The sequence below is a fragment of the Globicephala melas genome, chromosome 20 (assembly GCF_963455315.2).
Source record: "Globicephala melas chromosome 20, mGloMel1.2, whole genome shotgun sequence".
Taxonomy (NCBI): domain Eukaryota; kingdom Metazoa; phylum Chordata; class Mammalia; order Artiodactyla; family Delphinidae; genus Globicephala; species Globicephala melas.
This window is the reverse complement of record NC_083333.1, coordinates 41,518,383-41,542,010: the sequence shown is the minus strand read 5'-3', so window position 1 is coordinate 41,542,010 and position 23,628 is coordinate 41,518,383. Positions and strand designations below refer to the sequence as shown.

At 46.8% G+C, this 23,628-nt stretch overlaps 1 protein-coding gene and 1 long non-coding RNA gene across 3 annotated transcripts; one reads left to right on the top strand and one right to left on the bottom strand.

Moving 5' to 3' along the window:
* Positions 1-1,507: 1,507 nt before the first annotated feature.
* On the bottom strand, positions 1,508-9,284 carry LOC132594214 (uncharacterized). Its single transcript, XR_011377068.1, has 3 exons — positions 5,643-9,284; positions 3,910-4,511; positions 1,508-3,558 (listed from the first exon to the last, which is right to left on the bottom strand). It is a non-coding gene; the product is annotated as an uncharacterized lncRNA (long non-coding RNA).
* A 546-nt stretch (positions 9,285-9,830) lies between these two features.
* On the top strand, positions 9,831-22,364 carry MSL1 (MSL complex subunit 1). 2 transcript variants are annotated; one of them, XM_030840216.3, is made up of 9 exons: positions 9,831-10,934; positions 13,589-13,812; positions 15,110-15,492; positions 17,395-17,442; positions 17,894-17,958; positions 18,601-18,668; positions 19,063-19,187; positions 19,329-19,401; positions 19,802-22,364. In XM_030840216.3, exons 1-9 carry the CDS (start codon positions 10,167-10,169, stop codon positions 19,890-19,892), a joined length of 1,845 nt encoding a protein of 614 aa, XP_030696076.1. In that variant the 5' UTR covers positions 9,831-10,166; the 3' UTR covers positions 19,893-22,364. The 2 variants fall into 2 exon arrangements, with proteins under 2 accessions (XP_030696076.1, XP_030696077.1); XM_030840217.3 differs by lacking the exon at positions 17,395-17,442.
* Positions 22,365-23,628: the final 1,264 nt, after the last annotated feature.

The following is a 23,628-nucleotide window of genomic DNA, read 5'->3' as shown; positions in this document are numbered from 1 at the left end:
CTGGTCTCTATTCATTAGATTTGGGAGTAATTTCTGCCTGTTCCCCATTCTCGCTGAACCCATCCCAGTCGGCTACAGCTGGGTGGAAAGATTTCCTTGGCCTTGATGTAGACCAACAAGTTCAGATTTCAGCTGATTTATTTCAGGAACATGGAGAGTGAGCAGAGGTAGTCAGATACGCAGAAATTCACTCCCAAGCTTTACTACAGAGAGACGTACTTCCTTAGACCCAATGGTCCTGAGAAGGATCCAGAAGGAGTCCCAGGGCCAAATGACCGTTTACAAAACCCTTACCTTCAGGACCTGGCAGCTGAACCTCTCCTTCCAGCTACATGCCTTCTGCAACAGGGAAGGCAGGTTCTGTAATAGGTTTTTTCCGCCTCTCTCACTATAAACCAGCGTTTAGGATGCCCACCGTCTCCATATTGTGGATGTTTTGCCCTGGCAAGGAAATCCTATTGTGGGGGTAGGAAATTAGGTGATGGTGACAGAGAATGATAGATGAGCCTTTTGCCTGGGGCCGGGGGGTGGGGGGGGGCGGAGGGAGAGAGAGACACGGAGAGAGCGCGCGAAAGCAGGCTATGCAGGATTGGGTGGCTCTCCTGTCCAAAGGGCTTCCCCTTGGCCAAGCCCCACCCCAAAGCCCAGGAAGTCCAGAGCTTGGCACCCAGCCAGGGTGAGAGCATTCCTCAGGACTCTGACAGGCTGTGGGGGATGGTGGTGGTGTTCCTACCACAAGGATGGGGGAGGGGAAGGAAACGCGCAGGGGAGGAAATGACCTCGGAGGGTAAGAGGTGGGGAACTAGTCCCAGTCCCACGAGAGAAGGGCTGAGGCTGGATGTCTTCCCAACGGCCATGCGAAGGGTCTGCAGCTTCAGAGCAAATGTCCCCTAAGTCACCTCTCTGCTCAGGGTCACCACTGACGTCCCAAACTGTCCTCTGAAGGCTCTATCTCTCTCTCTCCCCACCCCCTCCCCTTTCCCCGTCCCCATCCCCGTCCCCGTCCCCGTCCCTAACTCTGGGACTGTGGTTGAGCTCGGGAGCCGCCGAGTGGCGAGAATCTAGAACTGCAGCTGGGCTGGGGGAGGAGCCCATCGGGTCTCCCTCTGTCGCTCCACCAGGGCCCCTCCCTTTTCCTCCACTAGACCCAGGACTCTGGAAATAGCACCTGGTAATGAGAGCGCTGACAGATGCTGAGTTATAGGAGAGCAAGTGTCCCTAGTCCTTAACGTTCTAGCTTGATTGCTTTGGAGCTGTTTCCTTTGAAAATAGGTGCCTTAGGACTCCTCCCATTCCCTTTGACACATCTCTCTTTAACATGCCCCTGGGTGGTGTGCTTCTTGGCTACAATGGAAGTCCCATTATTCGTGCCCCAAGATTTGTAGTTCTTGGACTATCTACTATTCATGACCTCTGTGACTTTGGAGGGACAAATGGCACCCAACTATTCTGATTTTAAATTTACCCTTCCCTACCCTTCCTTCTCTGATCACTACCTGATGTACAACCCTTTCTCCTAGTCAGCCTCCGACCACATAACTTCCGTCACCCCAATTTCCTACCCCATCTCTCAACACCACATCTCATGTGGGGAAAAGGAGTGGGGCGGAAAATGGACAAAGCCCCGGTCAGAATCTTTCCCAAGGAAAACAGTTCCTCTGTTTAGCTTCACTTAACCTATTTTCTAGCTTTTCCTCTTTAGTCCCCTTGCTCTGCATCAAGCCTTCCCACTGGACTAATTTTTGCTGTCCTGCCCTCTCCCCCTTCCTTCACCATGATCTCCCAGGACTCTTCCCATCCAGGACAAATGTACCCAACGTTGAGAGAGGAGTATTCTCCATTCTGGAAGTAATTTGCAGCTTGAGGAAACTGAGCCCAGAGAGGAAGAACTGTTTCCAGTGTCGTTGGGGAAGAGGAGGTGACGGAGGAGGCAAGAAGCAGAACGCTCACCCTAGGAGAGGCCACGTTCCCATCATCCCGCCCGTAACTGAAGAACTCGGGTGGTATTCGGGGATCTCAGAGAGCTCTGCCAGCATCACGAAGAAGTCTAGGGGAAATGGAGTAGAGGTAACCAACTTAGCAGCTAGGGATTAAAACTCTACCCAACTCCACCTCCAAAGCAGTTTTCTTTTTTTTTCTAATTTATTTATTTATTTATTTTTGGGTGTGTTGGGTCTTCGTTGCTGCGCGGGGGCTTTCTCTAGTTGGGGTGAGCGGGGGCTACTCTTTGTTGCAGTGCGCGGACTTCTCACCGCGGTGGCTTCTCTTTTTGCAGAGCACGGGCTCTAGGCACACGGGCTTCAGTAGTTGTGGCACGCAGGCTCACGCAGGCTCAGTGGTTGTGGCGCATGGGCTTAGTTGCTCTGCGGCATGTGGGATCTTCCTGGACCAGGGCTCGAACCCGTGTCCCCTGCATTGGCAGGCGGATTCTTAACCACTGAGCCACCAGGGAAGCCCCCAAAGCAGTTTTTTTAAATGATATCCTTCCTCTTGAATTTGCCTCATCTTTTTTTTTTTTTCTGCAAAACAGCATGTTTATGAAAACTCATTTGATCCATTTTGTGATGACACTTGAAATAGATTTACTAATTAAGACAACCAACACTCTGCTTTTACTTTTATTTGCATTTAATTTTTGCAGCATTTATTCTCGGGCCATAAGTTTTTGTTCTTCACTTTCTTCTGGGATATCTTTTTCTTCTGGGCAACCTCCTCTTCCGGTTTAGGAGCAGTCCGTTCTTTTTCAGTAAGGATCATCTCAATGTGGCAGGGAGAGCTCATGTATGGGTTGATCCGACCATGAGCTCTGTAAGTCCTGCGCCGCATCTTGGGGGCTTTGTTCGCCTGGATATGCTCAATGACCAGGGAATCTACATCTAAGCCCTTAAGTTCAGCATTACTCTCTGCATTTTTGAGTATGTGCAGTAAAAATTCAGCACTCTTTTTGGGCTACCGACCTTGCGTCCAGCCCCACTGTCTGGCCTGGGCACACCTACCAGCTCCACCATTGTAACGACGGAACGGCACACATTGCTTCTTTAAAGTGACATCCTTCACATACTTGGTGGCTTTTCGGATATGCATACCCTTAATGGCCTGGGCAGTTTCACGAGTGTTCTTAAAGTGAACACGAAGATTTGAACCTCTTGACTTGCATGATTTTGTGGAGTTTTCTGGGTCAAGTGAATAGCGAACCATTTTTAGAGGTCACCTCAGACCGCTTACCGGAAAAGCTGCCTCATCTTTTAATTGTATGATCCTTAAAGTTATTAACCAGGGAGTTATGGTTTTGAAATCATTTTAAGCAGAGGCAGTCACGTTCCCCTATTGTACTCCAGTCCTCAGTCAACTTTCCTCTCCTCCCCAGGCTGCTGCTCCACATTCACCCTGAAGGGGGCACTTTTGTTCAGTCGTTAGTTGGTGCCAGCGAAAAAGGACCCCAAGAAGGAAATATAACAATTGGTCACGTGTTGGGGGTGGGGTCCTCGCAGAGGTTGCTGGGCCAGGGAAGGGAGGTCCACGTGGAGTGGGCGGAACTCGCTGAAAGTTTTGGCGGGGCTGGCAAAACGAGAGAAATAGCCGAATTTGAGTTGTAGTTTTATTAAAAAAAAAAAAAAAGAAAGAAAGGCAGCAGGGAGGGTGTGTCCTGCGGAGAGGCCCCCGCGGAGGGGAGAAGGGGAGCGGCAAACGAGCATCCTGCTCGCGGAGGCCTGGAACGCAGGGCAGGGTTTTTGCCAAAAAGCTCTGAGCCGGGGCAGGGCTTCAGAGCCGGAAACCTTTGTGGCTCCATGCTGGTTCCCCATCCCCCATCCTCCCCAAAAAGGGAAAGGTGGCCTCTCCACCCGTGGTCTCATTTCAGTGCCATGTGGAGCTGGGTTAATGCCAGCCACGCAACCCGTCTTCATTTACCTTTCCAAGAGGCTCAGGAAGTCGCCAAGATGAGTACTCTGTCTCCGGGAAGAAGCCAAAACAAGTCTCTTTTTACTATACCTATTTCGGCCCCACTCTTAGTAGGAAAACACAGCTTCATACGGTCTTAAAGATGATCTGTTTCAATTTTCTTTTTGGTCTGGGGAAACCAAGACCCAGACTGTTAAAAGGGCTTGCTACATGCTCTTTCCACACTATAGGCATTCCCTTCAAAGAATGTAGGTCATAGAAACGGAATTCTGTCATTCCAAAAAGTCTTAGAGGAATGGTGAAAGTGTTGCTGCATCCATACACTTAGCCAGAGGGCAAATGGGAATGGTCATTATCCCATTAGGGATGAAACAGAGATTTGTTTAGGGACTTGATTTATGGGTCCTATGGTTTTCCTAAGGCTCCTCAGCCAGTAGGTCCACTTTCTCCCTCTTGTCCTTTACTCTTTGATATCTCACGTCCTTATATATGTCCTAGGTCAGGGATTATCACAGTTTAGAACCTAATGGTTTGGCAGCAAGAATTCTCTTCCCTTTTTAGAGAGCTTCTCTTCCCAGGTTTCAGTTTTCTGGTGGTCTATCCACCTCATTCTGTGAATTGAGATCAAGAAGATCAGACCTCAAATCCAAAATTCCAGCCTTTTCGCGTTGGGGGAGAAAAGCATGTTTACTTAGTCTGGAGCAGTGAAATCCTAGACTTTGGATTTCAGAGCTGTAAAGTTTTCAGGAAAAAAAAATTGTGGGGGACTGATGTAAGCTTTTTATTTTGCCAAGTTAAGGACATTAAAAAAACTACCCACCACCGATTGCTGTGTACTATCATTTCACGAAAGTACATTTTAACATACACAAAATAGGAAGTATGTGATCTCTGAGTAAATGACAGTATTAAGCCACCCTGCATTAATTTACATGGGTGCATTTATTTGTAGACTTTTTTTTTTTTTTTTTTTTGGCGGTACGCGGGCCTCCCACTGTTGTGGCCTCTCCCATTGCGGGGGCTCCGGACGCACAGGCTCAGCGGCCATGGCTCATGGGCCTAGCTGCTCTGCAGCATGTGGGATCTTCCCAGACCGGGGCACGAACCCATGTCCCCCGCATCGGCAGGCGGACTTTCAACCACTGTGCCACCAGGGAAGCCCTATTTGTAGACTTTTAAATGATGGCCATTCTGACTGGTGTGAGGTGGTACCTCATTGTAGTTTGATTTGCATTTCTCTAATAATTAAGCTAAGTGTGTGTGTGTGTGTGTGTGTGTGTGTGTGTGTGTGTTGTTATTTATTTTTGGCCACACCCAGAGGCATGAGGGATCTTAGTTCCCTGACCAGGGATTGAATCCTTCTCCCTCTGCATTGGAAGCATGGAGTCTTAACCATTGGACCGCCAGGGAAGTCCCACTAAGTATTTTTAAATAGTTGAAAATCTAAAATAATATTTCATGAAACGTGAAAACATATGAAATTTAAACTTCAGTGTTCCTAAATAAAATTTTATAAAATGGTGGGAATGTAATCGCTGGTTGCAGCCTCACCCCAGAGCCTTTGCTTTCAAACAATGAGTCTGCCACCTGTCATTCCCTCTAAATCCCCGTACCACTGGTACCTTAGATTAACCACTCATCATCAGCCACCGCTCATTCATTTACACATTGTCTTTTGTGCTACGGTGGCAGAGTTGAATAGTGCAAGAGACTCCACAGCTGTCAAAGCCTGAAATACTTACCATGTGGCTCTTGAAGAATAGGTCCTGGTATAGACTCCAAAGCAGTGTTTTTCAAATTTGAGGTGCATCAGAATCACCTGGAGGGCTTGTTAAAACACAAGACTGCTTGAGTCCCACTGCAGAGTTTCTGATTCATTAGGTCTAGAGTGGGGCCTGAGAATTTGCATTTCTAACAAGTTCCCAGCTGATGCTGATGATGCCAGTCCAGGACCACACTTTGTCTAGTGAGGAAGAAAACATATGCAATTTGTTCATGGAATTGCCATCTGCCTGACCTTAGAAATCTTGACCACAAAGTCCTCCTTCTCCCTCACCCCCTCCTCACACTTTCTATCAATCAAGAAATTCTGCAAATTACTAATAATGTGATAACTATACTCTCAAGCCTTAGATTAACGATTCATCATCTCTCACCTGGACTAACAGCCTGCAAGCTGGCCTCCTGCCTTCCATGCAAAGGTATACTGAAGTTAGCTTTCAAACACAAATCTGATCATTCCACACTCTGGTGGAAATCCTTCGATGTTTCACCTTGGCTGATAAATTAGTTGTCCCTCAGTATCCGAGGGAGATTGGTTCCAAGACCCTGCTCAGGATACCAAAGTCCTCGAATGCTCAAGTCCCTTATATAAAATGGCGTATATTTGCATATAGCTGACGCACATCCTCTAAATCATCTCTAGGTTACTTACAGTAACTAACACAATGTAAATGCTATGTAAATCGTTGTCGGGCTTGCGGCAAATTCAAGTTTTCCTTCTTGGAACTTTCTGGAATTTTTTTTCCTGAATATTTTCTTGTTTTTTTAATGGTCAGCTTTTTAAATTAATTTACTTATTTATTTTTGGCTGCATTGGGTTTTCGTTGCTGCGTGCAGGATTTCTCTAGTTGCGGCAAGCAGGGGCTACTCTTTGTTGCAGTGTGCAGTCTTCTCACTGCGGTGGCTTCTCTCGTGGCAGAGCATGGGCTCTAGGCGCACGGGCTTCAGTAGTTGTGGCACACGGGCTCAGTAGTTGTGGCTCGTGGGCTTAGTTGCTCCCCGGCGTGTGGGATCTTCCCAGACCAGGGCTCGAACCTGTGTCCCCTGCATTGGCGGGCGGATTCTTAACCACCGCACCACCAGCGAAGTCCCTTCCTGAATATTTTCAATTTGCAGTTGTTTGCATCTGCAGATGTGGAACCTGCGCATATGGAGGGTCGGCTGTATCCATTTCTTAACTGGGCCTTCAGACCTTAACAATCTGGTCTCAACACACCTTGCTTGCTTTACCCCCTGTACTCCCCAGTATCCAAGCTAAAGTCCAGCCAACTTCTCCTATTTACTCCAACACATCCTTTTATCCCATGCCTAGGCAATGTTCTCACCTCTGTCTGAAATGTCCTCCTATGGCCTCAAGCTTTAAGACCCACTTCAGTTGTCACTTCCTCAATTCCCTCCAGATAATATGTTCTATCTTCTCTGTGCTTCTAGACAACTTTATTCTTCCCTAGGTTTCACTAATTTTTACACTCTATTAATGTTACAAGACTGTCACTCTCAACCAAGCTAAAGGTCAAGGGTACATGCTTTCTCTTAATATAAACAGCTCATTTACTCATTCAATGAATATTTATTAACTGCCTACTTTGTGCCAGGTATGGTTCTAGGGGCTAAGGATACAGCAGTGAACAAAACACAAAGCTCACATTCTAGTGTGAGAGGACAATAAACAAGGTCAATTACATCTTAGATGGTAATAAGTATATGAAAAATATAAAGCAGAAAAGGCAAGGGAGGGTATTTGGAAGAGGTTGTGCGTTTACACAGGGTAACCAGAGAGGAAGGCATGATGAAAAGATGATATTTAGTAAAGAGCTGAAGGAGATGAGAGAGGAAGGTATGTGACTATCTGAAGAAAGAGTGACCCAAGTGGAGGGAACAGCAAGTGAAAGAACCTGAGCAGACACATGCTGGGTGTGTCTGAAGGACAGCAAAGAGGCAAGTGTGGCAGGAGGGGGGTGAGTAAGGGGGAGAGTAGTAGGAGCCAAAGTCAGAGAGCAGTCCTGGGGACTAGATCCCACAAGCCACAATGATGATTTTGTTTTTACTTCAAGTAAGATGGTAAGTCATGAGAGGGTTCTGAGCAGAGAAAGAACATGCTCTGCCTCATATCTTATCAGAATCACGATGGCTGCTGTGTTGAGAACAGACTTAAGTGGGGGAAGGCAAAGCTTGAAACTGAGGGACTAATTACAAGGTTACTGCAATAAAAAAGTGAGATACGATTATGGCACAGATTATGACTCAAGGTGCAAGTTGTGGAGATGCTGCAAAGGTGTGTGATTCTGGATATATATATATTGAAGGGCAATGGGATTGAAGACTGATTGGATGTGGAGTGAGAGAGAAAGAGAGGAAGGCTGTAGAAGAAGCAGGATTTGGGTGAGGGAAATTCAGGAGTGTGATTTTAGACGTACATTTGAAATGCCTGTTACACATCCAAGTGGATATGTCTCCTAGGCAGCTGAATATATGATTTTGGAGTGAGAGGATGATCCCAGAAGAAAATATAAATTTAGGAGTTGCCAGTGTAGAGATGGTATTGAAAGTCTCGACACTGAAAAAGATCACCACTATTCTATATGCCTCCTGCCACACACCTCCTTCACTGGTATCCCTAACTCCAGGACTCCCCTTGCAGATCTGAGGCCATACAGTCTGGTAGAAGAGCGCTGGGGCTCCCTTGGCTTAGCATATTCGCACCCATCTATTTAAAATTTCCAGTGCTCTGTGTTTTGGGGAGGTTTTCACATTAGACCAAAGAATGTTAAGTCATCTCCATCTCCATATAGACTGGAAAAAAAAAAAATCCCACCTCAACACAAAAGAAAAACAATCAATTAAAACTATTTAAAAGTTTTTCTAGGAGAAATTCTGTGAGGACTTGTTGGCTAAAGTTGCCTGTAAGTTAAGACAGACAGACACACAAAATGAACACTGAAGAGAGAGGACAAAGTGCTCAGCATAGGAGAATACCCTAAAGTATTCCTATTCCCGGTAAAGGTAAAGGTCCCTTCCGAGACTTCCTTTGCCTCAATCCTTCATGAACCCCCAGAAGATGCTAGAAGTGACTTAAGAAGGCTGGGGAGATGGCCGTTGGGAAAGAACTGTCGGTAGTTGGCAATACTTCATTCCAGGGAGGTGGTGGCAACAACTCCCTAGGCAGCAGACATCATGGATTTTCCTCCCTCGGGGAAACAGAGGTCCCCTCCGTTTCTGGCCTGGATCCCTTAGAGACAAAGAACTTCATTCTCTCCCATACCAGTGTGGGGCTGCTGGGGAGTGCTGGGGGTGGAGGGTTAGAATTCTATGCCCAGGAAACACCCATAGGCTCAAACAGGAGCCTGCATCCTGACTGGTCCAGGAGGCGTGCGGGGCCGCTGGGCCCCTCCAGCGAGGGCCAGGCCGGTTGCCAAGGTGCCCGGGGAAGGGGTAATCCAGCGCAGGCCGGGTACGTGGACCGCTCGGTACACTTCCACGGAGGGCGCATCTGCCTCCCGAAGACCCCTTCCTTCCTCTCAACTCCATTCTCTCACGCTCCTCTCTTCCGAGGAGCCTCCGCATTCGCCTTCTACCCGTCCTGGCCCCAGCCCTTTCTTCACTCCTCCTGACCCTCCCCCGGCTTGCCCCTCCCCCGGCAGCCCACCTTCACCCCGCCGCTCCACGGGCTCCTCGGTCCTCGCCCCTCATCCCCGGCCTCCCCTCGCCGGCCCCCCGCGCCGGGGGCCCCCGTGGCCCCTTGCCCGCCTTCCTCGAGGCGGCTGCGGCCCCTTTCACAATAGCGCGGCCCGCCTCCCTCCTCTCCGCTCCCGGTTCGCTCCCGCCCGCTTCCCTCCCGGCGCATGCGCCCTCCGGTCGGCGGCGGCTGCGGTTGTGGCGGCTCCGAGCGGCTCCGTTTTTTTTAAAGGGAAACGCTGAGGCGCCGGGGGTGACTGTGGGGGAGGGGGACCCCGAGCCCGGAGACCCGCGGGGGAGGCGACAGACCCCCTCCCGGAGTAGGAGGGCTTTGGGCGGACCCATCCCTCCCACCCCCTCCTGAGGAGGAGGGGGGGGAAAATGGAGGCTCGGGGCGGCTGAGGCGAGCTCCGGGGCGGGGGGCCGGGGCGGGGAAGGGGGTGTGTGGGGTGGGGAGACGAGGCGGGCCCGGCCGGGCCAGGGGGGGCCGAAGCGAGCTCCGGGGATGAGCTCGGGGGCGGCTGGGTGCGAGCTCCTGCCTCTGAGGCGAAGGCGGCGGCGGCGGCAGCAGAGGCGGCGGCGAGGCCCCCATGGGCCGGCGGCGGGCCTCAGCCGCGGCCTCCACTTCTCCGCACGCCGGCGGGATGGCGCCCGGGCCCCGGAGGAGCCGCGCTAGCCAAGGCCTGCTGCCGCGCTGCTGAGGCGAGCCCGCCAAACTCCCCTCCCCCTCCTCCGTCCTCGACCCCCCGCACCTCACCCCTTCCCCACCCCCTCCTCCGTTTCGGTCCCCGGCGCTGCTCCGGACCACTATGACCATGAGATCCGCAGTGTTCAAGGCGGCCGCGGCCCCTGCCGGCGGCAACCCTGAGCAGCGACTGGACTACGAGCGAGCTGCGGCGCTGGGCGGGCCCGAGGACGAGCCCGGGGCGGCCGAAGCCCACTTCCTCCCCCGGCACCGTAAGCTCAAGGAGCCGGGGCCTCCGCTGGCCTCCTCCCAGGGCGGGAGCCCTGCGCCCTCCCCGGCCGGCTGCGGCGGCAAGGGCCGGGGCTTGTTACTCCCGGCCGGGGCGGCCCCCGGGCAGCAGGAAGAGAGCTGGGGCGGCTCGGTGCCCTTGCCCTGTCCGCCCCCGGCCACCAAACAAGCTGGCATTGGGGGGGAGCCAGCGGCAGCCGGAGCCGGCTGCAGTCCCCGACCCAAGTATCAGGCGGTGCTGCCCATTCAGACGGGCTCTCTCGTGGCGGCGGCCAAAGAGCCTACGCCCTGGGCTGGGGACAAGGGTGGGGCGGCTCCCCCAGGTGCCACCGCCTCGGACCCGGCGGGACCCCCACCACTACCTCTGCCCGGGCCGCCACCCCTCGCGCCCACCGCCGCCGCCGGAACCCTGGCGGCCAGCGAGGGCCGATGGAAGAGTACGAGGAAGAGCCCTCTCGGGGGTGGCGGCGGCTCGGGAGCCTCCAGTCAGGCCGCCTGCCTCAAACAGATCCTTCTGCTGCAATTGGACCTCATCGAACAGCAGCAGCAGCAGCTGCAGGCCAAGGAGAAGGAGATCGAGGAGCTGAAGTCAGAGAGAGACACGGTACGGGAGGGGTTAATCTGCGTTCGGGACTAGGAGCGAGTTGTGCGCATGCTCGGGGGAAGGGGGCTGTAGGAGGTTAAGGTATCCCTAGGTTAGGGGTAAGGAGGTTGGCCACCAACGTAGGAGTCTTCTTAGTTAACGGGTCCTTGGGAGCCAGGCCCACAGACACACGTTGGGTTGGAGGGAGGGGTTAAAGGGCAACCTCCCAGGGGGAGGGGGAGGGGGAGGGGAAGTTTCAGGTGCCAAAGGGTTAATTTAAAATGACAGCCCCAGACGTGTGGGAAAGACGTTTAGAGTGGGAAAAGACCTGATTTGTGAGGGGTTGAAAAATGAAAAGGTGGGATACATATGTGGTGGCTTTATGGAAGGGGTTAACTTAAAGAGCTTTGCGTTATAAATGTATTCTGGAGGAGAGGGCCATAGCAGCTGTTGCTCTAAGCACTGCTGTAGCATCTTTAGACAGAGTAGTAGGCCTTTTAATTGGCAGAGGGGTCGAGGTGATTCACAGTGGAACCCTATTACAGCTTTTTAAAATGATATTAAGAGCATCATCACCTTTGATTTCAGACAGTTTTTCATAGGAATCTGAGTTATAAAACATGACCTGCTAACCAGCTCCCTTGTATGAGCATGGTGTTTAGAGGCTGGAAGGTTTTTAAGGCATCAGGGGAAATTAAGCTTATTAAATGTATTAAGTAGACCAAAATTTTTTCCCCTATATTAGAATCTTAGGGTAGTAGGGAAGTCATTTATTATTTCTTTGTACTTCTGAGGAGCACGACTATATAGGGTTATTTTTACTGCAGCAGTAGTTAAGGGCACCTTATGTGTTAAAACATATTCCTCCAGATATCAGGAAAGCTGTGGTGGTGGGATATTACTGTGCTAGCATACCTTACAGCTGCCTAAAAATAAACATGGTTTCTACAATTGTTGTGTTCAGGCTGCAGCAGTCTCTCTCTCTCCCTCCCTCTCCCTCTCCCTCTCCCTCTCTCTCTCTCTCTCTCTCTCTCTCTCTCCCCCTCTCCCTCTCTCCCTCTCTCCCTCTCTCCCTCTCTCCCTCTCTCCCTCTCTCCCTCCCTCCCTCCCTCCCTCCCTCCCTCTCTCCCTCTCTCCCTCTCTCCCTCTCTCCCTCTCTCCCTCTCTCCCTCCCTCTCCCTCTCTGGCGTTGTGTGCGCCAAGGGCTGAGCAGGAGAGCAGAGGGCTGTTCATTTTGTTTGCTTTCCAAATGAATCTCTCCAGGCAGCGACTGTTTTATTGGAGAATGCATTCTGCAAGGTGGAATGGGAGCTGGGGCCGGTCTCATTAAAATATCTCATGGTGTTGATTTGTGGAAGTTACTCAACATGGAGGTGGCACTGCTCAGCTACTGTACTGCAGTCTAGGGGTGTGATGGTACTGTAATTACAACACATCGTGTCCTTATTTGGGGGGGGGAGGCGGGAAGAGAACGACCAGTGAAGGAGAAGAAATCAAGGAAATGTCACCCATAAACCGTGTTTAAGTAATGTTAAGGCTGTGAATCAAAACAGAAGATGAAATGAGAATGTGGCTGACAGGGGGGCTCTCTGCTGATTGTGGAGGTTTCTGTTCAGTACCTGAGGTAATGGCCCCTTTGCAGACTTTCCTAGGCAGGAAAAGCGGGGTGAGTTAAGGATAGAGTGTCAGTCTGAACTTGGCATTCATTGCCTCTGTTGTGTATTGCAGTCTTAGCGATGCTTAAGCTTGTTTCTCTTATTCCAGTTGTTGTTTGGCCTCTCATGAAATCTGTGCAGCTAAGTGGATGTAATGAAGTCAACATTAATATCACAGTCTAACCCAAATAAAATTCTTATTATAGGGTGTAAGTAGCACATTTGGCATCTTTTCTCAGAACATTTTAATGTGAACTTTTCAATGATAATAGACTTCCATTTCCTGTTTGATTATGTGGTCCTCCCTTTAACTAGAATTAAAAGACTTTGTTTTCAATATTCAGACAAATAGGTATAATTTTTTTGTTATCTCAAATGCAAAGCAATATGTATATTTGATGATTGATGGGATTTATGGGTACTGGTTCTTTTATAATTCTTCCAAATTGAGTGTTCATTATTTAGGTGGCACTTCCCCATCCCCACCCCACCCGCCTTCAAATAACACTGCAATCCCTAGTGGCACTGTGATTGTGTGAGCTTTTAATTCCTTCTCAATGTACTGTCTGGACTTTGTCCTTGTGTATAGTGTTTTGGAGTGGAAGTAGAGAGGATAGGGTTTGGAGAACCTTAGGGCCTCCTAAAAGAACATTAAGGTTAATTCTGGAAACTCCCAAACTGACTTGGAGCCACATGGTTAGCAGTAGCAGAGACCATGCCATTTAAAAGGCATGTTGTGGCCCCTCCCAGTAAAGAGGATTTTCTTTCAGAAGAATGAAGTACAAATTCCCCCATGCCCCTCCCCAACTAGTTTAGCCCCTAAAATCAAGCAGTGTACCTTGTCTTCTCTATTGTGTTTAAGAAAATCTATTCAGATTAATGTCTGCCTGTTAAAAATAAGTTGAATTGCTATGGTTCATGGAAAGAGGCAGAAGACCATACTGATTCGCAAATAGGGCTAAGCACCTGTGTTTAATTTTTTTGTTTTTTAAGTCTGCATTTTGCCATTCTCTCTTTTAGCTCCTTGCTCGGATTGAACGTATGGAAAGGCGGATGCAGCTGGTAAAGAAGGATAACGAGAAGGAAAGGCACAAGCTGTTTCAGGGCTATGAAACTGAAGAGAGAGAGGAAACGGAGATATCCGAGAAAATTAAACTGGAGTGCCAGCCGGAGCTTTCCGAGACATCCCAGACTCTGCCTCCCAAGCCTTTCTCCTGTGGGCGGAGTGGAAAGGGACACAAAAGGTGTGCTGATAACTTTGTTACACTGTCTGGACATGAGGTCACCTGTTTCCAGTGACTGAGAGTAAGGGATTAGGACTTATGAATTTGTTTTAATAGAACTATATCTTGAATCATGAGGTCTTCTGTGCTGAGAAACTGTCTTGAAACATTTTTGCGCAGACTATGTACGTCTGTTAGGAACATTTTGGTCACCGTAGTAACTACAGAATGCAGAGTACATCATAAAGAGAATGGGCAACAAATGTGACAGCTGAGTTTCTTAAAGAAAACTATAGCCCTTCACTTCAAGTTAGGAAGTGTTAAATTCCTTCATTGCATCAGGCACTGGTAGACATTAAAATGTAAGCTCTAAGTGTCCTTGGACTCGAAGAGATTAGTCTAGCTATAAGGATGGCATAGGTTTTGAAAACTCAGAATTCAACTGCAATAAAATATGCAGATAGACAACAGTGATACAAACTATTCAGAGATTAAAGATTATTGTGCGTTAAAATAGTGAAACTTTAAGGAGGAGATGGATCTTGAAAAAGAAGTATAGAATTTAGATTGGTAAAAAGGAGAGGAGATGGCATCCTAGAAGTGTGTGTGTGTGTGTGTGTGTGTGTGTAGACTGGTGGGAGAAAGAGAGCCAGAAGATAGCAAGAAAAAAGAAACAGAGATTGTAATTAACATGGTGTAGGTTTGGAGGGGTAGAATAAGAGACTGGTCTCTGGCTGACAGGAATGAAACAGGCCACAAAGTAGAGGCCTCTAATGTTAGCTAAAGGGTCTTTTTTTTTTTTTTTTTTTTTTTTTTTTTTTTTTTTTGCGGTACGCGGGCCTCTCACTGTTGTGGCCTCTCCCGTTGCGGAGCACAGGCTCCGGACGCGCAGGCTCAGCGGCCATGGCTCACGGGCCCAGCCGCTCCGCGGCATGTGGGATCTTCCTGGACCGGGGCACGAACCCGTGTCCCCTGCATCAGCAGGCAGACTCTCAACCACTGCGCCACCAGGGAAGCCCCAGCTAAAGGATCTTGAATAAAATAGGGACCTTTTTAGATTTAGTAGGCAGTAGGATACTAGTAGAGGTTCTTAAGCATGGAAACTCACTTGTTCAACAAACATTTACTAAGGGCCTATTATATATACTGTTAAGCATGAAGCTGTTCCTGCTCATGACAGCCAAATGAACGCAGATATTTAGATACTTGAATACTGGTTATTTTGAAGCAAGCTAGTTCTCTTGCCCCAAAATGTAATCAAATTAGATTTTATTCAAGAGTCAATAAATTCTATAATGTTTTCTTCCCTATCTAATAGGAAATCCCCATTTGGAAGTACAGAAAGAAAGATTCCTGTTAAAAAGCTGGCTCCTGAATTTTCAAAAGTCAAAACAAAAACTCCTAAGCACTCTCCTGTTAAAGAGGAACCCTGTGGTTCCTTATCTGAAACTGTTTGTAAACGTGAATTGAGGAGCCAGGAAACTCCAGAAAAGCCCCGGTCTTCAGTGGACACCCCGCCAAGACTCTCGACTCCCCAGAAGGGACCCAGCACCCATCCCAAGGAGAAAGCCTTCTCAAGTGAGATAGAAGATTTGCCGTACCTTTCCACCACAGAAATGTATTTGTGTCGTTGGCACCAGCCTCCCCCATCACCGTTACCATTACGGGAATCCTCTCCAAAGAAGGAGGAGACTGTAGCAAGTAAGGCATAGAGAACACTTGCTCTTATACCCTAGTGGTGGCGGTCAAGCTAACAAGTGTGAAAATGCCTTTGGCATTTTTAAAAAAGTGCAATCAATAAAGCAGAGTTCTGTCAAGAATGAGTAAGTTAACAGCCAGAGACAGACACTGTGCAGGCATTGCAAATAGATGGAATTACAGCAAAATGTGCTCAATGTATTTGCCTGCTTACAACACTGGGAGATGTGTTTGCCAGTAAGTTGCTCATCACAAGAGCACCAGACTTGGGGGTGTAATCTCCGGCAACTTGCATGCCCTCTGAAAGAAGGGTTTTCTGTGCTGTGAAATGCATAGAACTTATACTTTGCCATGCACGACTGTTCCTGCAATTGATATTGTGTGAAACCTGGGAGGGTGGTCTTTGGGTGTTCTCAGGGGCCAATGGTAATTTTTGGGTTGGGGAGCCAGTTTGGGGTGGGGAATTTCACCTGGGCCTCCGCTCTTTAACTATATAAACATTTATCTGTATCTCTATGTCCCGGTCTGGGGGGCAGGAGGAATCTGCCAAAGACCAACAGTCTTACTTTATCTTACGATACTTCACAAAGGTTCTAAATGTGAAGAGTTTACTTGGATTGCAGTAGCCCATTGGTTGTTCATATATTTAAATAAAATGGTCTACAAACTATTTTTCAAACAATAAGGACTATCTTGGGATATCTGAGCTGCTTGGGATGGGTGTGGGGTATGGGACCTTGGTCTTCATTCCCTTTTTTTTCTTCATGGCTTCCACACAGAGATGCTCCCCTATCTCCTACATCAACCAGTAACTGGAATGTGCCTTCAATCGTGTAATGTTAGTCTGTGACAGTCACAGCGGGTGCTCCGGGGTGACGGTGGGGAAGCCTTGGATAGAGTCACAGCCCTGAGTTTCTGATGCTGTGTCTTGCCCTAGTAGGGATGGGGATGGGAATCCATTCCAGTAAGACAAGAGCATTCTCCAGGCTTTGTTTGGCTGTTCTGGTGACAAAATTAAGTGGGGAAGATAGATTACTCTTCTTAATTATCTAAAATTCATTAGGCCTTACACTTGAGTACATGCGATAGACCAGGACCCTGATCTAGGCTCAGGTTTTTTGTTGGTTCAGTTAGTTGAACAGGTTCATCCTTAATGGTTAACCTTCTTGCTGCCATGGCAATGCTGTGTAACAAGAGAAACCGTGAAGCAATTTCCCATCCGGGATTGGGAAATGGCTTAGTCCGGAGCTGTTCTGTGTGACTGGCTATTTTTGAAAACCCTTTCTGCCCTAGTACAGAAAATTCCAAACACGTCTAATATTGTGGGCCTAGCAGTACAGAAAGAGTCTGATTGGGGGGAATCCCAGTCCTTTGAGGACCCTGAGTTGTGAATAAACGTGTGAATCCTTATTCTTGACGCCCCTATCTCAAGAGGAAGTCTCAATGGCTTGTTCTAAGGAAGCCAAAGTCTTTGTGCATGTTGTTCAGGCTGGACCAGCAAGGTAGTTTGTTTGGAGGGAGGAGGGAGCTGTTTAAGAAGACTACATATGTAAGTTTTGAGAACACTGATCTTTTATTTGAAAAATAGGGTCAACTTTTACTCACCTGCCATGTTCTGAGTTTAAGGTTTGATATCCTTGGCCATCAACTGTTGCAGGGAAACCACCCTAAATAATGAAGAAAAGAAGTCGTCTCAGTGTAAAAAAAAAAGTGGTGGGCTTATTTTCTTTTCTTTTGTCTGTTGTTCCCTCTTCCCCTCCCCCAGAGAGAAATTCTCAAAAGAACAACTCAAAAAACCAAAATGGCTTCCTAGTGAGAACTTCAGTGATGATCCTTTCCTCCATTTTGGGTATGGGCTTTTTTTCTTTTTACACTGAGGTGATTCTTCTTTCCTGCATTATTTAGGGTGTCTGATGCCATCAAGTGTTGCAGGAGAAACTTCAGTCTTGGCTGGTGAGTAGAATAGGAACTGTGCTGGCTGGGTCTGGGGTGGGGGTGGTGGGATGGTGGATGGTTGGGAGCTGCATTCCCCATCAGTTGGATGGGGGAGAGTGAGATTCCTTGGTGTATGATTACACTATAGACTTCAAAATGACTACAAATTTCAGTTGTTTTTCAGGAACTGCAATAGCATCCATTATGTGAATTGTCAGGTATTGGTTTAGGGTTTTTTGTGATCCTGTGTTTGGCAGACTGCAATGGCATTTTAGGTTCTTTTAATACCGTAGCAAGGACACTGAATATGGCTTCAGGTGAGGCCATAGAATGGATTCCTATCACTTGGTAACTTTGTCTTATCTGGGAGAGATCTCTTGTCCTAGTGAATAGTAGGTTGTGTGACCTTGGATTTAAGGGTGGTTCCACCCCTCCTCCCTTTCTTTCTCTCTTTCTTTTTTCTTTCCAGTTCCTTCTTGGAGGGACCACTCAGTAGAGCCTCTAAGGGACCCAAATCCTTCAGACCTTTTGGAGGTAGGTACCTAAGACCTGTCAGTAGAAGGGAGTGAGAGAGAGAAATGGGGCTGTTACTTGAATATGTCATTGTAACTGTATGGATGGGTTAAATAGAACTTTGAAGCAAGAAGGTAACTTGAGAGATTATCTAGTCCAACTCCTTTGTTGTATAGATGAGAAAACTGAGGTCCAGAGTGGCTAAGTGATTTATTAAAAAATAAATAACTAGGGAATGTTCAAAACAAAGCTAGATTCCATGCTATGTAGAAAAGTTAGCGTGTACCACTCAGCAACAGAATTATATATTCCAACCTCATTTGACTCTTATAAGTTTGATACTTACTTTAAACTCAGACTCTTATAAAGTATAGAGGTAGGGAGGGTTTGTGGCAGTCTCAAGGGTTGTTTCAGTTTGATGTGACTTTCACCTTGGAAAATTATAGAAATGATTTTGGAATATGGAGATTCTACAGGGTAGGGGTGGGGAAAGGAGTATGTGTTTTGTTGATTTTGTTACCAGGAGGTTCCTATGATATCCATAGAACTCACAGACTCAGGTGGGACCTGAAGGTGAAAGATTTTACATTCCTGGAAGCTGGAAATGAGTATACATGTGTCACACGGTGATAAGTAGCTTATCAGCTGCTATTCTTTACACAGAACCTGGATGACAGTGTGTTTTCAAAGCGGCATGCAAAACTGGAGCTGGATGAGAAGAGAAGGAAAAGGTGAGGCTGGAGATGTCCATTCTGGGGACAACTGAGCCCTATAGGACCCTAACCTCTCTTATCTATGCTGAGGGGAGCCCTGGAGCTCTTAATACTTTTCAATTACTCAATTGGTTGAGTATCAGAGTGTGAAGTGGTTGTTGTTATACCCGTTTGGCCTCTTTTTCTTCTGGGGAACACCAACACATGATCTAGACTGCCAGACCTATACAGCTCTTCCCTAACCAAGCAGGCGGTTCTCTTTACCCCCGTACCCCTCCCCACCCCCCATCCCCCATCTAGAAGACTCAGCAGAGATCTCCCTAGCATCTGGATTGTGTGAGTTGCCTTTATAGAGCTGGTTTTCAGTAATGTTGGGTTTGTTTGTTTTGTTTGTCTGGTTTGTTTTTCCCAGATGGGATATTCAGAGGATCAGGGAACAAAGAATTTTACAGCGACTGCAGCTCAGAATGTATAAAAAGAAAGGAATTCAGGAATCTGAGCCCGAGGTTACCTCATTTTTCCCTGAGCCAGATGATGGTAAGTTTTGTTTATCTAAAAGAGTACAGGGCTCCAGGATACAACTTGCTCTGAATGAATGCAGTATTTTGGAACAGGTATAGTTGCTAGACATTTTCCATCTGTGTCACTAACAAGGTCCCGTTTGGCTTTCTTCCGTAGTTGAAAGTTTGATGATTACCCCCTTCTTGCCTGTTGTAGCATTTGGACGACCATTACCAAAACTAACTCCACAGTAAGTATAAAGTTTTTTTCCCCTCCTCTCTCAGGTAGTCTGTGCTTCACCTCCCTTCCAGACTTCATGAAAGCCTAGATATAAGGTGGAATAGCTGGCTTAGGGATAGCCATGGCTCTTTGACAGAAGTGAGGCTGCCTGGGCCACTAGTTTTTGCAGTGATAAGATTCCCAAGCCAGGAATTAGGAGGATTGCTTTTTGAATTAGAAATAGATTATTCAATCACTTTAATAGCACACCATTGCTCTGGCTTTGAGGCAGGAAAGACAATCTAAACCTGGGACTTGGGAGTCAGGGCTAGGAGTGGTAAAGGGCATAGTGTCTTTTTCTGAGTTAGTCTCATATCCATACTGAGTTTCTTCTAGTCTTGCAGGTTGATTTCTGTATCCTTTTTTGCCAGGAATTTTGAGCTGCCCTGGTTGGATGAGCGTAGCCGATGCAGGTTGGAGATCCAGAAGAAGCAAACACCTCATCGGACATGTAGGAAATAGCTGTGCTGGCAAGAACCTTCTGTCTTCAGATAGTTGTAGCATGCCACTCCCAGAGAGTGGCAGAGACCTGTATATGTGACCGATGTCCTCATGTATGTTATCATTCGCTGGTAATGCCCTTCCATACTCCCCTGATCTTGGTTTTGTTTTCATCACTCTGATTTCACAAATACTCTTTCACTGGGCTAATTGTGAATTATGGAGGGTGATTGGGATTTCTTTTCCCCTTTTGGGGAAATGAACTCTCAAGCTAAATCTATAGGATGGCAGATTTGGAAGCTTCAGGGGTCTGCTTCTCTACATTTGCCTATGTTAAAAGGGTGAAAGGGCTCTCTTCATTAGACTTTTGGAAGATGAAGCAACCCCTGCCTTTAGAGCTGTGCCTGCATGGCACTCTTCTTGCCCTGGTATACCCTTCCTTATAGTGTGAGCATAGTGGTTTTTACCCTAAAACAAAACAAAACAAAAAACCTCACCATGAGCTTAAGGACCAGATGAGGAATAACAAGTGACGTGATAAAGCAAGTCATCTTCACAGGGTAGAAAAGAGGTTGGAGTTGGTAGATAAATATCTGAAAAGACAGTTCTCTTAAAACTATCCTGTGATATAGCCATGTGGGAAGGGATGTTTGGCTGTGATTATTTTCTTAGTTAATGGGTAACTGAATTTCTTCCCCCACCCCTCAAAGAATAAAATCTTCTGAAAAGAGAATGAGGATGGTAAGTTTGGGACCAGTCATGGCTCTAAACAAAAGCCGTTGGTGTTTGGGGATGGCATGCCAGATCCTGTATAGATGTCTTTGTGTCACATCACTTCTCCAGTATTCCTTAGTTGGGTTTTATCCTTTTAGCTGAGCTCTTGGTGGTGGGATAGAGATTTAGGGAGGGTGGGGGTGTGTGTGGAAATATGTGCTTCCTTTGGCTGGCAAATGTCTACATCTTGAAACAAACAGATGTACCTAATGAGCTTCTCCGTTCATTTTGTAAAAATAGATTTGTATGTGTACCATCTTAGTTCCCCCCTCCCCCCCCCCTCCCACCCCACCCCCATTTTGTTAAAAGAATTTCAGGACAGCACTCCAGGCCACTTTGGTCTCAGTGTAAGATCTCTGTAACTATCTGGAAGGAAAATAGAGCCAAGACCTCTGGTCTTAAATATATAGGAATTGCCTTTCTTTAGTCTTCAGGACTATTGTATGAAAACAAGTAGGGGTCTAATCTCCTAGAAGGTAGGGGCTTTTATCCTTGAAGAGAATATGTCCCCAGATTATTAGCACTTTTAGAGGAGAAGCCAAGGTATGTAGGATGTGTGGCCGGCCCATCAGTGGAGCATGAGAGAATGGGATACCATTGTGGGAAGGGAAGAAAAAAGTTCCTCAGGGGCCTCCCACTGCTAAAGCTTTTTGTGAGATGTTGATCTGTGCTCCCTGAGTTTGACTTTTAAAGGAATTACTCTGGCAGCACATGTAGTATTCTTGGATGATCTTGCTGCTCTTATTTCTCCTTTGTGTGTGTGTGTGTGTGTGTGGCTATGGGTTTTCATTTGTAACTCCATCTGCTTAGGAGAGTGGGCTCTCCACAAGGGAACCTGCTGTGAACTTCATTGCAGCAAGAATGTAGAGAGAAATAGGACTTATTCCACTAGGGGCTCTCATCTCACACCTTAAGGAGAGGAAGATTTCTAGAAAAACTGGGCCAGATTTTCTTTGTTCTCCATCATTTTAATATGGCAAGCTGTTCGGCTTTCCTACTCTGACCTATGTTATGTTCCTTTATAATGTGCCCAAGAAGAAAAAGACCAGTCAGTGTCTCTTTTATTCCTTGATTCCTCTCAGTTTCTTCTTGATTTTCAGCATTTGTCAGACTCCTAATTTGGGTATGCATTAGCAAACTTAGCCTTTATGTTTGTGCCTATCCAGCAGACTCCCCAGATTTTGAACTTGAGTTAGACTAAGAGGAATCCATGGGTGCTATCTGGCCAGTCTTAAGTGGATTCTATTTCCTTGGTTCTCCCTCTACCTAGGACCTCTTATTTTATTGTCCCCTCTTCTAGATCAATTCTCCTTTGATTTGGATATGTTGAAGTTTTGTTGAGAAGGAGGTTGGAGAGTAGATTAGCAAAGTTCCAAGAGCAAAATTACAGTGTGTTGAAGTGTGGGGGGAAAATTAGTCTTATTTTTTCCCTACATGGGATACAACACTGAAATTCAATCTTCAACTGAAGGACCTGCAGTTCTCCTAAAACACAGTTCTTTGTTTCTTTCCTTAACAAAGTTTAAGCTAGTGTTAATAAATTAAAAAGAGAAATTGCTTGTCTGTCCACTTCAGCTTTGTTTTATGCCCGTTTCATATTGTTGTCTGTGTTGTAATTCATACTTTTGATACCATTTCTGATGTGTAAAATTGGTTGTCTTGTAAATATCTTATAAAGAGTTCAATTGTAAATAAACTATTGTGGCTGTTAATTTTGAACTTCTGCTTCAATTTATTAGATTTATTGGGAAGCATTAAACAATTCTGCTTGTATATTTTAAAAGACTAGAAAAAGAAATCCATTTTCACAAAATAGAAAAACACTATTTTCCCTTTTATATGAGATATTAACTTCCATTTGTGTATGAACACAATGTATGTTTCATCCCTCTTTGTCCTGTGTTCTTCCTTACACATAATTGGCAACTTTAAAAACAAGAGATGATAGGATACTTGGTGCCTGGTGTCTAAATTAGTAAAACCTCAGTTGGAAAGACCTTAGAGGTCATCTAGTCTGACTCCAATACATGATTTCCCTTTGACAACATTCCAGACAAATGAAGTCCAGCTTCTCCTTTAACACTTTGTTTTCTCTTATACGTTTTTTTCTAAATGTTAGAAAATTCTTCCTCGTTGACAAAATCTAACTTCTTGTAACTCGAGCCCACTGGTTCTTGCTTTGCCTTCTAGGGTGATGAAAAAATATCAATTCCTCCTTTCCTCATAGTCCCTCAAATAGTTAAAGTTTGCTGTGGCAATCCCAATCTTCATGGTTAACATTCAGAGATTTTACAATTGTTCCTCAAAAGAAAGGATCTTGAATGTTTCAGTTCTCTGGATGATTTGCTCATGTCCATTTAAAAATTGAATCCAGGGGCTTCCCTGGTGGTGCAGTGGTTAAGAATCCGCCTGCCAACGCAGGGGACTTGGGTTTGAGCCCTGGTCCGGGAAGATCCCACATGCTGCGGAGCAACTAAGCCCCGTGCACCACAACTACTGAGCCTGTGCCCTAGAGCCCGTGCTCCACAACAAGAGAAGCCACCGCAATGAGAGGCCCGCAAACCACAATGGAGAGTAGCCCCTGCTCGCCGCAACTAGAGAAAGCCCACGTGCAGCAACAAAGACCCAATGCAGCCAAAAATAAATAAATAAATTTATATAAAAAAAAAATTGAATCCAGACCAAACAACTGAAAGGCAAAGTGGCAGACTATCACTTTCCTTATTTAGACACTAAACTTGGCAGCTTTACTATATCAATTTACTTTGAGATAGATAGGATCCTCTGGGTCTTTTTTTTTTTTTCTTTCTGTTAACACTTATTAGATCACACATCCTCCATTTTGAACTCAGGCAGTTGGTTTCTGGAGCTGTATTTACAAGTCGTCACATTTGACCACTTGTTTAACCAGCTGAGATCTGTTTGGATCCTGATTATATCTCTGAAGGCATTCAGAATACCTTCTGGTTTCATATTGTCTATA

Excerpts from the sequence above, each read along its gene's own strand:
- MSL1 (XM_030840216.3), top strand. The coding sequence starts at position 10,167 with ATGACCATGAGATCCGCAGTGTTCAAGGCGGCCGCGGCCCCTGCCGGC. Across the intron at positions 13,813-15,109 it reads AGTGGAAAGGGACACAAAAG|GAAATCCCCATTTGGAAGTA; the intron begins GTGTGCTGATAA and ends CCTATCTAATAG. Across the intron at positions 17,959-18,600 it reads ATCCTTCAGACCTTTTGGAG|AACCTGGATGACAGTGTGTT; the intron begins GTAGGTACCTAA and ends TTCTTTACACAG.